Raw genomic sequence first — 13,523 nt, forward strand, 5'->3', positions numbered from 1 at the left:
AATTCAGCAGACCTGCAAGTTTCTGGGAGTTTGATTCAGAAACTGAGCAATGGATATAGTAAATCCAGATATGGTGCTGATTCTGGGACCAAGAAGTACAACTGATCCTGATGATCTGAAAAAATCCTGGATTTTGGCTGTAAACCATTCACAACTTCATAAACTGATAGCAGGATTTAAAAGGGGCCTGTGAAGACCAGGTTCTGGTAGTCTACTACATCTGGGTGAAAGGTTAAATCTTGTGTTTATTCTTTTGTGGCTTTCAGGAAGAGCATGAGTACATTTGTACAAATAAACAAACCATCTGTGAAAGGGTCATTGAGACTTCCCAGTCAGAGAAGTGTGTCCAAGTGAAAGGATTGTTGTTCGATGAGAAGGGCATAAACCACGTTCAGTTCAGAGAGACCAACCAGATCTGTCGTTCCGAACCTATAGGTAAGTCTGATCTCTGGGTTCTCCCTTTTACCAGGAAGTAAGATTAGGTTCAGTTCAATCCAATTTTTAGTAATCCAATTAAGGCAATTCAACTGTCTTCAGATAAACAAATTCATAAAAATAACTGCCTAGCTGAGGACCACATCAAGCCTGAGCTTTGTGGTTTCAGATGTATTAAAAAGATGTGCCAACAGAAAATAAATTCAACTCTGTGGAAGAGGGAGTAGCATGAAGGTGGTCTGGTGGTCAGTCATTTTCTTAACCTTGTGTTCCAGTTAAGGATCGCGGGGAAGCTGGAGCCTATCCCAGCAATCATTGGGCAAGGTCCAATGGTTTAGTATAATATTATAGAAGTTTAAAAAAAATCTTAACCTTAAGTTCTGCTTAAAATCAACCTTCACAAATTTACTGTTTTGTTTTTTTTCCTTTTTTATGGTAAATGAAAAAGACAAAACATTAATCACATTAAATATATGGATGAAAACAGAAAAGTAATGGAGAGATGGGCTGTATTTATAGTTACATAATGTGTTCACAGTTTACATCAAGCAGGAACCTCCAGGGGTTGAAAATTAAGCCTATGCAGAAGCGCCAATACTTGCAGCTCCACTCTCATCCACTATGGGTTTCAATTAAATTAAAATTCAGGAATTAATTCAGGAATTAAAACACTCCTGTAAACGTGACCACTGTGAACGTCCCCAAAGAGGAGTCTTCCCACATTGGGGATATGTTGGAAGAGTAGAAAAGCTAAACCAATTTTTGAACAGGTTTGATAGGCCCATCTCATTCCCACCCTCTAAGAAAACCGTACCCACCCACCTCGCGACTCATTACTAACACAGGAAAGGATGCCTCTTTCTCACCTTCCCTCATCCTACTGAGGTCACTGGCTGAGAAAAATGCCGCGGGGTTTTGACTTTGACATAAAGGGAAAGCATCCAGAGTACAATCTGACCAAAGGAAGGATGACAAAAGAAAAAAAAAATCTCTAATTTGTTCCAATCTGGTTTCAAACCAGCATGTTAATCACAAGAATAAGACAGACCTTTTATTCAGGTAATTTCTATAACGTCTTCTTGACGCTGAGCTGATGGTGTTGTGGGGTTGTAATATTTACATATTGGAGTCGAGTGGAAAATAAACTCAAACAGACTTTAAAAGGTTGGAGAATTCGTTGGGTGAAACTTCATATTATCTCAGTTTCACTCGCTAGTTTTTGTTTGACACAGTAACTTCAACTTCCTGCTTCTTTTCACACACTTACGTTTTTATCATCTGTAACCTATCTAATTGGACAATATGTGTGTGTTGTAAATTCTGAAGCATTGTTATTAACGTACGTGTGTGTGTGTGTGTGTGTGTGTGTGTGTGTGTGTGTGTGTGTGTGTGTGTGTGTGTGTGTGTGTGTGTGTGTGTGTGTGTGTGTGTGTGTGTGTGTGTGTGTGTGTGTGTGTGTGTGGTATGATGTACAAACAATATTATTACATAAACCAACAAACATCCTCCTCCAGGAAAATCATTAAAGTGTACAAATGGCCATTGTTTTTTGTCCTGTGGGAGAGTTCCAGTCCAACAAGTAACCAGAGAAAACCACCAGCAGGAGAGAAAAATTGGTTTATTACACAACTCCAGTTTCCCCCAAAAAAGTTGTGGTTCTGCATCAGACAGGATAGAGAACATTGCTCTACTGAAATTTCTTCAACTATCTTGTTTTGGACTCCTTTTTTTTTTCTTTCCTTTTTTTATTTCCACAGTAAACGTAATGTTGTTGGCGGTCATCCTGTTGGGAACTCTGGCCATTGTGATTGTTGTAGCAGTCATTGCTATCTGTAGGGTAAGGGCCTGGACCATGACGATCCCAGCTGCTCCAAAGTTTCTGGTAATAGAATATTCATGGGGGTTTAATTCATTAATTAATTTCATTTTGTGATATGTTGTTGTTTACTGTCCTCTGGTTAAAAATCTTTCACAGATTGTACAACAGGAGAACCAGGATGATGTCAACACTACCTACGATGAAGACCAGCATCTCCCGAACAGCCAGCCTGATGCTGCTACAAGTACTTTAGGCAACCTTCCTCGGGAAGCTGATTACCAAACACTGAAATCCATGTCTGAGGCAGATGGAGAGGACACTTCTGAGAAGTGTTCCACCATAGATGAAGATGAGGATACAAAGCATGAATCAAACTATGAGTTTCGACGTGTCTGGTTAGACTTGGGTGATGGCGAGATGGTTAGTGCTTACAATCCATAAATAGATAAATGAACTTGTTAAAGAACATTTTCAGAGATGAAGTCAGATGAACATTGTCGTGGCATACGTCCAGATAAAGCCGGGATACTCAGGAACTTGGAAAGCTGCTGTTAAGAGCAACAGCAACTGAAAACTGTTGCAGCTAAAACACGCAAGGCGAACATATTGTGAGCATTCGGCGATGCAACATGGTAGCCTTCTGTTTGGTGCGCCGCCACTAAATAAGTCATTCTAGGCTACAAGAACACTTTCATTTAGATGCAATTGTGATTAGACAGATAAAAATCTGTATTTATAAAGAGCAATTCATTATTTTTGCTAATAAAAAGCCAAATTAGTTGAGTCACCCTTAAAGTTACACTGTACCTTTGGGGGTGACTCAACACAGCAGTGTGACACCTCCCGGCATTACTCTGCCCTCAGCTTCGCCAGCTGCACGCTGCCTAATTTAGTTATTTTCCTGGCTATATCGATTGAATTTTCATTAGAGGAGAACAACACTCACTTTAGACACACTTCCTCGTTCAAACTGTTGTCAGGTACTGTATAAAAATGAATGGTTGTCTTCATTACAGTCAATGTTTTATTTTATTTTCTCCTTGACATTCCCAGGTTAGATTCTTTTTGCCAGTAAAGTTGATTGAAAACGTTTTAGTGGAAAATCTGGGCGCGTGAATGAGCTGAAAGATTTGGTCTCTGTGTCTATCAGCAGTTCGAGCCCGTCTTTCGTGTTCAGGAGCAGATTTACAGTCAGGAAATATTTGGTGTTTGAAATATTTACATCTGAAACATTCATTGCATTGCGTTGGATGAGAAGTGTGGGTGTGAGTAGATTTGTACTTCATTGTTTGCTTTTTTTTTTTCTTTTTTTTTATTTTGAAGGAACTTTTATCAAATGTTTACTGCTATAGTTAACATGATATGCTTATATTTTTGTTTTTCCAATAAAAGCAATTTATTTATTGCTAATTCTTGGAAGAGGATACAGGTTACTTGGTATTTCAGTGGGCTATAAACTCCTGCTGAGTATTATTTAGCATTGATAAGCTGAGCGTTGACGCTCAGCGCTGCAAGCTTTTCACATACTGAAAACACCAGCTCAGGCCTGTAAAAGGACAACCATGCATGTCCTGGTGGAAACATACCATTGTTGGCTGCTTTTCAGAGGTGGCAGTTCCTGGTTCAGAAAGTACCAGTGCCCGGCAGCTGTTCCGACCAGTCACCAAACCAGCTGAATTTAATGAGCAGAGTTTATTTGCCAGGTAAACGAGCCTGTTAGTGAAAACACCTGTTCTGAATGTACAGGTAGATCCAAAAACATGGCAGGGCTTTTACTTTCTGGACCAGGAAATACCACCTCTGCCCGTCTTTCTCCAGCAGAGAACCTTTCTGCTGAGTGGCTCATAGCACACCGTTTTTCTAATCCAACCTCCAACCCTCTGCTATGAAAAAAACTTTGTTTCTGTTGGGCGAGGCATCACATGACAGGACAACTGTTTGTCTGCATCAAAGTGCACCAGCATTCTGGATGGATGACGTATGAATCTCCTGGAATGATGTGCAAAGGGGCCAGCTGTAGCTCAAATAAAAGCTGTCATCCATCCATCCATTCCTGCTGGTTTCCTTAGACAATATGCTGAAGTGTCCCTGGGCAAATCATAGAATCTCATGTTTTGTTTAAACATGTTTGTTGTACGGTGCCCCTGAAGTGTCACAGCAAAACACAATTATCCACAACAACAATTTACTTCTCAGACTTTTTCAATTCCCTGCTTATAATCTGTAAGGACTGAACTTCCCATGATGTTGCGTATGTTGCTGCTCACTTCAGATTATGTAAATTCCATTGCGATGGTCCCGAGAAAAAAAATATTTAAAGAAATATAACTTCCGTTGTGGCTTAATGTGTTGTGGCTTTTGCTTTGCTGTGACATTTCAGGGCCACCATATTGTTGGGGTACGAGTGCATGTGATGGTATAAGTATTTAGTGGAACAACAAAAGATTGTGTGAGAACCTTGACATGTGGTTTATAAATTGTAGTTAAGGTTTATTTTAAACCCAAGAAGACATGAACTCTGTCCCATTCCTGAGCTCTGAACTGAAATCCTGTCAGTCAGGTCAGCTTAAAAAAAAAAAGCATTTTTATGCAATCTGACAGGCACTCCTCTGTTCTACCTGTAGACGGCCACATGAGGAATGTCCTGCAACAGATTGACCATGGTGCATAGAGATATTGGAGGGACTATATGTAACACCAAACATGTAGATGATGAGAAACTGGGTTGGAAGGGAGTGACAATGAGTAACTCATGGTTTGGCTCTACAGTAGGTTTGTCATGTAAACATTTGTTTTTAGACACCTTTCACTACTGCAGAACCAGGGGTACCAACATGTGGTGAACACAGCTGTGGATGCAAGTATTAATTATCTAATTGTTATATGGCTGTAAATGTATTTTGTCCATCTGACAGCGCCTCCTGTTGGTGACGAAAACCCAAGTTTACAAAATTCATGTTTTCATCTCATCTCATTAATGATGAATCTTCACACAAGCACTGACATCAAGGTTCATGTAGCAGCGTGTTCATACCAACATGTTCTTCATATGAAGACCAGTACTATGGTGTATTTGGTTTAGTGGAAGCCAAATCTTTTTTTTTTTTTTTTTTTTTTTTTACAGACAAGCCTTCTGAAGCTTTGTTTCAGGGCGTTCTCATCAGACATGATATTTACAAATAAGTGTTTTTTCCTTCAGGAATTATAGAACTCAAAATGAGCCACCTTCCGAGTTATATTATTCACACTCAAGGACATTTTTTAACAACCTATGAGTTATAACTTAAAAAAATTAAATGACATGTTATTGAAGTGAAGCCAGAATTCAACAATGAATTTAAAAAAAAACATGTACTGAACATTTAAACTGGACATAAAACCTTTCCAGTATTTGTGCGTCAGTAATTAAATGATGCACTGCTGGGGTTTTATTGCGACACATTAAGTCCAGTTTGATTAAATAGATTAAAGTAAAGCAGGAACTTGGTATGCTAAATAAATATTGTTTTATAGCTATAGTTCGAGTTGATCTGCGCAGTTTTTCAGCAATCCCTACAGGCAAGTGTCATTTCTATTTTCCAGAGTGACTTAAAAACCAGAACTACATATTGTGCCTTATAAGATGTCATTGCAATGTATTAAAAAAAAAAAAAAAAAAAAAGACATGGGCCAAGCCTATGAAACCCTTACTACCGCAGGCTGACGGCAACTTGAAATGGAACACAGCTTATTAACTCAAAATATGATAAATATGTTAAAACCATATTTCTGCATAATTTGTTGTCGCTTCACAACCAGAAAATAGCTGCAGATAGTGTAGATAGCTCCATCTCAGTGCTTCCAGTGACTTATTACCTTGATGGGCTCAGACTTGAGTTGGAATATTTGTGCATTATTCTTGGTAAGAGTGGCGGCTCAGAGGTCACTCCCCAGAGTTTGGCTAAGCAAGACCCCCTTTGACCTGTCGGAGTGTACCTGCCTCTCTTCTAACCCTTCTCTGAAGGCTGGAAGAACAGAATAAATATGTCATTATTTAAAGTAAGAGGTTTAAAGTTACAACTTGAAATGTTAAAATAATCCAGTTTCCATGCAGACGGCAGCCGGTGGTGCAGGTGGAGCCGATCCATCTGAAGGAGCTACGCCTGGATTGGCTGAAGACGTGTGTAACATCATCTCAGCTCTTTATGACCTGAAGCGACGGATGAAGCAATGGCTGAAAAATGCAGATTTACAAGCTGAAGGCAGCAACTGTTTAAATCTGGCTCTCCTAGATGCCCGTCACATATTTGTAGGTGATAAAACCGTTCCCTTTTTTATGCAGTAAGTTACAGAATATGATAAGAAATCAACGTCAGTGACATCAGGTTTGTGTCCACAAAGCTCAGAATGTACTGAGCTGACACCAAAGATGTTTTATTCCTGTAAAGAATGGTTTACTTCACTGCCCTGCTGGACATATTCTCTGTCCATCATTTAAAAATGGACACTTAGTCTTTGGATGATTGAAAGAAAGTCCACTGTGGCGTGAAGACCCAGCATCAGGTGTGTCCAGGTGTTCGCCTGAAGCAAGGACCTGTCTGTCGGCTGGTTGGTGGATGCCAGATGGCCGGCAGCTAATGCAGCTTCAAACTGTGAACATTTGCTCTCAAGTTTATCATCTGCTTCTCCTGTCGTACTTTTTCCTCCTTGAATGCCATCTTGTTGGCTTTCTTCTCAGCTCTCCTCTCCTTAAAACACAGAATACTCATTTTTAAAGTTTATAATGAAAAAATATTTCATCACTGTGGATTTTTAGCTGTTCCTCCTGCGCTGGACTCCAGAGACTGGCGATACCAGGGTTATTCCTGGTGATACCATACGGTTTATTTTTGCCCCTTAAAGAGAATGATTATTGTAAAGTTTGCATTCATGTCTTCATTGCAAGGGGAAAAATAAAACTAAACATTAATACTAAAAACAAATTATTTTAAAACTAATAAAATATAATGATAAGTAAACTAAACAAAACAAGATCTAATTCTTTTTAAAACTATTAAATAAACTACAGAGTAATATGGGGCTGCTTGCATTTAATGGAAAATAAATATTGTGATAAATGTAATAAAATAAAATTAGCAAAAACCTGCATTAAAAGAGAAAACTATTAACTAAGCCTCAACATCCCTAACATGATCATGACATCTGATCCTCAACTGGTCGAGGTCTGGTCCAGGTCCGCTCCAGGTCTAACCTACCTTCCGTTCCTCTTTGATGGCCTGTTTCCTGGTCTTCCGGTCCTCTCTGCTCTCCTCTTTGTTGCGGGGCTGGGTGGAGACCCGGGGCAGGTCTGAGTCATTGATCTTGGTCATGCGCTCGGCCTGCTTGGCTGTTAGGCCTCTGGAAGGAAGTACGCCCAGAGGGATCCCGGTCTTACTGGACACCTGGATCGGCTTCGCCTGAGAACAAATATAAACAAGTCTGGATATTAAAAGCCTGCTTAAATTGTCCCCATTGGACCTGCGGATCACGTTCAGGACCTGGATGAGTTCATCCAGAGTTTACACAGAAATGGAAAATATCTTCTCATCTTATGATGCAACATTTTAATATTCAAACCTTATCAAAGGCACACTACAGAACTTTAGCCATTTTCCCGCCACGCGTCCCTTATCAACGTCTAACTCGGCATTCACCTTGCATCCTACCCATAGACAGTATATAAAAGATGGACGGAGCCTCCGTGGCGTCACCGGTAGGTTTCTGAAGAGCTGAATTGAAGTTCGGTGGGCGGTTCCTACCATCGCCATCTTGCCAGGGCACGCATGTCGTCTCGTCCGGAAAATACAAATATGGACAAAGAGGTGGAGCTCTGAAACGAAGAGCTAACCCGGAGATAACGGGAGCTAACCAGCTAACGGAGGTAAGCGGGCTAAAGCTAAGTCACGTTGTTAACCGACTAAAAACCGCGGTTGTTCTACGTTCTTCTTACTTGAAGCGGGAGATCGGGTACCTGTCAATCAAAAGGACACGCCCCTAAATATGCCAAACTTCGAGATTAAATTACTTTTAAACGGGCGAGTTAGAAAATAATCCCTCCCCCCACAGTTGTCATGAAGGTAAACCTGACCTATTAAACCTAAAATGGGTTTTAGAACCAGGCTGTAAACATGTTTATTTCTGCTGTAAACATGTTTATAGGCTTCACTTTTAACCGCCGGAGGCTCCGTCCATCTTTCATATACAGTCTATGATCCTGACCTGTTAGCTCTCTCCAGCCAGAAAAAGACGATCTTACAATGACTCATTTTATCTTTCTTTTAATCTTCATGCATCTCCACTGAATCAGCGACGCTGTGTGTTCAAAACAACCAGTTCCTTATTTAACCGCGAAGTGAAGCGAAACGTTGAGTCCCGGATGTAAAAATGGTGAAGTGTCGGTTTCTCAGTCTCGGTACGCTTCTGAGCAGCAGCAGCTCCAGAAATGCATATGATAGATATCACCTTGTCATCAAACACTGTTCTGGGACGCGGAGTTTTAAGGTCAGAAAGTTACGTAATACGTCTTCCAACATTAAAGGTGTTAAAGTAAAATAGTTTTTTATGGTTGGTTTGTTTGTTTTTCCTACCTTTTGAGGTTCTTCTATGACTTTGGGTCTGTTGAACATGTTGGAATATGTACCTGGAAAAAAAAAGGAAGTTGTACATGAGAGTTAAAATTTCCTCCTTAACTCACAGAAACGTTTCATTGTTACATAGAACAGGTGAAAATCAGACTCACTGATGATGGTTTCACAGTCCCACTTTTCTTTTGGAGCCTCTATAACAATCCTCTCCATCTCTTCTTTTTCTTCATCCTCATCTTCCTCCTCTTTCAAAAAAGGAGGTTCTGCAGATCCCAGGTCTTGTGGTCTGAGAGAGCTGTTCCACACAAACAAAACAATCTGATCATCTGCTCCATGGTTTATTATTTCAGTCGCATCACCTGATGGAGAGAAACATACTTTTTCTGTTTTTCCATGAAGTAGTCATTGATGACCTCCTCCAGACGACTGCTGTCAGGTTGGATGAAGCCCTCCAGTTCAGTGTTGTCCAGAGCTCCAACCTCATCATGATCAAACTGCTCATAAAACTAAAGCAGACGAGGACATTACTGAACATGATGTTGTTTTCATCAAGATCTTTGACAAATAAGATCAGTTAAATAAATTATTTAATCATTTTCAAATTTAAAGATGATTTCATGAATGTGTTAAACATTCCCATGTTCACTAGAAACCGCCCGTCTGCACATGTTTAGCTCGCATCTGTCATGTTTGCAGGACTGCATGGCTGCAGAGCTCCACTGTAAGGAGTCTGTTACGGTGCAGGCCCCGTGCTCTCAGGGCCCCGCGCTCTCAGGGCCCCTCCACCACAGGCCAGGAAGAAGCAAAGACTTTTCAAAATAAGTTGCGTTACAGAAACGCACAGAAGATTTTTCTAGATAAAATAAGACGTCCACCGGTGCGTTACAACCACCACGTCGGCAGCTGAAGAGACTAAAGCGAACCTTTTCAAAGCGGTCGTCCAGCAGAGACAGCTGCTCGTTCCTCCTCATCACAGACGAAGTCAGGGAGTATTCTGTAAAACGACTCTTCGTCTCCTCGTCCATGAACAGAAACTCTCGACCGCGAGCGTCTCCTTCCATCTGCTCATCGTCCGAAAAACTGCTGTTGGAATCAAAGCTGCCTTCCTCGTCTGTACTCTCCACCTCCTCATCGTCCTCTCTGTCCCAAGTTCACATAAACAGGAAATTAAAAGTGATGGAAACAATCATCATGGAAGAAAAGATGAAAATAACAAAAAACTGGAATCATATAAAAATACAAAAGCACATCAGAAACAACAGAGATGCTGTGAATATCCACCTCCGATAAATGAAAAGTAAAATAACATTTCATGTCTTACTCTGTGCTCCAGACGCCACCGGCACAGTTAGCTTTGATGATGAAGTCATCCTCCAGGATGTTGTTCGGGTCATCGTAGTTAAAGTCCTCATCAAGAGCAGCTACAATGTCGGGGTCCATATCCAATCGTGGTCCTGAATACAAATGCAAAACATTTCCAGAACGTTCGACCTGGTGGATCCGGTGGGAAACATAAAGCACCAACCAGGAGGGACTCAAGCTGAAGTGTCATTGCTGTTACAATACAAACTAAAGCTCAGGTTGTAACACAGGTTTCTGGGGAAAGAAAAATACTTGCAAGTGATTTACCTGAAACAGGAGCAGCTTTGTTCAGAAGTCCCACCTCCTCCTCAAACTCTGAGGCGAAGACTGAGGAGGGCAGATGGATGGAAGCTGCCTGGTCATCAAGACAAACAATAATCAGGTTGGAGAAATGTTTGTGTTTACTCGTTACTCACTGATTTACATGAGAAACCAAACTTTATTCACGCGAGCAGCACGGCGGCCGGTCAGAGATCAGAACGCAACATTCACACACTTTCACGCTGATGACTGAAGATTCATTCAGATTTGCCTGAGCAAGCCGAGGTGCATGCCGACACGAGAAATACAGGCGAGACCGTCCCAAAGATGTTACCAATAATACTAAAAATAAAATGCTTATAATATTAATATCATACTTACAATATAATAGTAAAATGGATCTATTTAGGATAGACATTTATTGTTATGAAACATCTCAGCAATGAGAGAGAATCAAACATCCAGGGCAAGAATAAAACCCTTCCAGAATAAAACAAACTAAAAATAAATTTAAAAAAAAAAATATGGAAAACTTTCAGTGGCAAAAAAGTATCGTAGTAAAATGTGGAGCGTACCTGCAGCGGTCTAAGCAGTGAAGCTGCTGTACCGAGGTAAGGCGTTTAAGCCTTTCCCCTTTGTTTATGATATGGATTTATTATGTGAGCAAATTGTGACCAGTATAGACACTTTTCCTAAATGTTGTATTTGTATGAATTTCTGCAGGATACTTGCAAAAGACAAAATAAAAACCCAAAACAGCCATAGTTTCGTCTCCATGTTGAACTTGCAACAGAGTTTTCTTCATCACGCCGGTCTTGTCCTCTCTTTTGCTAAATACTAGTGCAGCTCCACCTTCGGTGGGAATGGGGAGATATTATTCTAATGGTTTGGCACGTTTAACCAAAGTGCAGCGTGAATGCAATCTCGGCCCACACGGATACACCCCCCTACAACTGAGCCGAGTCCCCAATGGGACCGAGTCTGGCGGACTATCCTGTGAATGCACCCTTAGACTGTCCTTCCCTCTTCCTTCAGTACGCAGCTGGAGGATGCCACTACAGCTGAACTGGACAACAACCCGATGACCCACTAAAATCGATGGAGGAGGATCCACTGGCCTGGTGGAGAATCCACAACTTTTCATGGCTGTGCAAACTGGCTCAAAAGTTTCTGTGCACGTCAGCCACCAGCTTGCCGTCAAGAGAGGTTGATTAGTGCAGGTGGCACTGTTGTTACAGGTCACCGCTCATGTCTAATACCTTCAAAGGTTTACAGGTTTTCTTGTAAAAAATTATGTGAAGAGATATGTAGAAATGTCAGGGAAGCAGGTAGTACTTGTACTTTTGAGCTTTTATTTGTACTGTGTTTCAGCTGAACTCATAGTATCAGCTTTTGTTTAAAAATACATTTGCAATTTTGCAAACTGGAACATGTGCAGTAGTCGTTTGCTTGGTAATTTTATTAGAAAGAAACTAAATATGTTGCTTTGCAGATTATGCTGAGATTCTGAACGTTTATCTAAAAATGTTTGTTTTTTATCTGCATTTTCTTCTCCAAACTGGAGACGCTCACAACTAACTGTTCTTTGATTCTTGAGGGTTCTAGTTGGTCTAAGTTTACACACAGTTAAGAGGTCTGGTTTTGGTTTCATTAACTTATCATGTTTCTTGTTCTGGTGTTAGATGTGCACATGGACCGGTCCAGCCGGACCTTTAACCCTGTGGGCCGAGCTGCCTGCTCCAACCAGCCAGTAAGAATCCACTGCTGTACTAAAGATGTTATGATTTCAAACAAAACCTGGTTGAAATAAGTAACAGCAGAGTATAAATAAATAAAAACTGAACATATCTCATTTTTCTGGGCCACTGTGTCACTAAGAGGAATTTTACAGTGAACTCACAGGGATGTCCTTGCTGGTGTCTATTTCCACATCAAACTCCTCATCTTTATCTCGTAGGTGAAAGGTTCCTCTGTCGGGGTGGACTGGTCCAGCTGGAACCAGCTCCACTGGGCCAGACGCCTCCTTCAGGTGCTGCAGGTAGTCATAATCATCGTCGAAGAAAACACCAAATTTCCTTTGCTCTTCCCGCCTCTTCTCTGCTTCAGGCTGGGGAACAGAAAACACTGTTATAGTACAACTTCAGGAATAACATCCCATCTTCAGCTTGGAGTAAATGAGGACAGAGACTACCTTGGTGGCCTGCAGGAGGACATGCTGGGGAGCTGTCTCATCTGCTGCCAGGGGGTCCCTCTGACTTCTGTGGACGAGGTGAAAGGTCACAGCTTTCTTCTTCTCTATGAAGGATTTCTTCTTTCGATGAGGCTGAAAAAGAGCAGGAATTTCCCTTCTTTAGTAACTTCACAAAGTGTCCTCCAGCAAAGATGAAGCCATGTCAGAAAATTTACCAAAATCAGCCAGTTTGTTCCACGTGTGTTTAGGTCTTCTTTTTTTTTTTTTTTATAGATTATAATGAACTATAGCCGTATTTCCGCGCTGCCAAAACAGACTCCAGGCCCACCACTCAGTACTCAGTTCATTAAATTATCAACCCTTTTGCATCACTTCACTGTTGTTTTGATTGGAGATGTTTGCTCTGTTTACCATCTACTCTGCTGTTAGCTTCTGCTAGCCGCTTGTATTAGCTTAGTCCAAAAATGTCAACTTACCATGTTGTAAAGGATAATTTGCCTAGTTTCTTCAGCAGATTAGTTTTCAGGATGCTTAAAAAGTATTCGCTGTTTAAGAATATTTCCTTTTCAACCAGAAAACCGCTGCTTGGTTTTTACAAACGTCGGAATCTTTGGGTAAATCCAGGATTAGATCAGCGGCCAGGGCGGGGTGGGCGGGGCTGTCGGAATTCTTGTCTTCTATTGGTGGATAGTAGAAATGTGGGCGTGGTCTGTCCGCACAAACGATCCAATCTGGCATCAAGCGTCCCCTTGAACCATGCTGACTTGTTCTTCTTCTATTTCTGCTACTAATGGCTGCAAAACTACAGTGTCGCCCCCTACCGTCTTTGACTGGTACCTAGGGTGCACACAGT

The 13,523-nt window shown here is 41.1% G+C and overlaps 1 protein-coding gene across 1 annotated transcript; it reads right to left on the reverse strand.

Moving 5' to 3' along the window:
- Window positions 1-6,614: 6,614 nt before the first annotated feature.
- On the reverse strand, window positions 6,615-13,304 carry ltv1 (LTV1 ribosome biogenesis factor). Its single transcript, XM_079238162.1, has 11 exons — window positions 13,147-13,304; window positions 12,671-12,802; window positions 12,380-12,586; window positions 10,486-10,573; window positions 10,178-10,310; window positions 9,780-9,996; window positions 9,235-9,362; window positions 9,012-9,151; window positions 8,860-8,912; window positions 7,489-7,689; window positions 6,615-6,981 (listed from the first exon to the last, which is right to left on the reverse strand). The coding sequence occupies exons 1-11, from the start codon at window positions 13,147-13,149 to the stop codon at window positions 6,868-6,870; spliced, it is 1,416 nt and encodes a 471-aa protein (XP_079094288.1). The 5' UTR covers window positions 13,150-13,304; the 3' UTR covers window positions 6,615-6,867.
- Window positions 13,305-13,523: the final 219 nt, after the last annotated feature.

The sequence above is a fragment of the Telmatherina bonti genome, assembly GCF_933228915.1.
Source record: "Telmatherina bonti genome assembly, chromosome: 3".
Taxonomy (NCBI): domain Eukaryota; kingdom Metazoa; phylum Chordata; class Actinopteri; order Atheriniformes; family Telmatherinidae; genus Telmatherina; species Telmatherina bonti.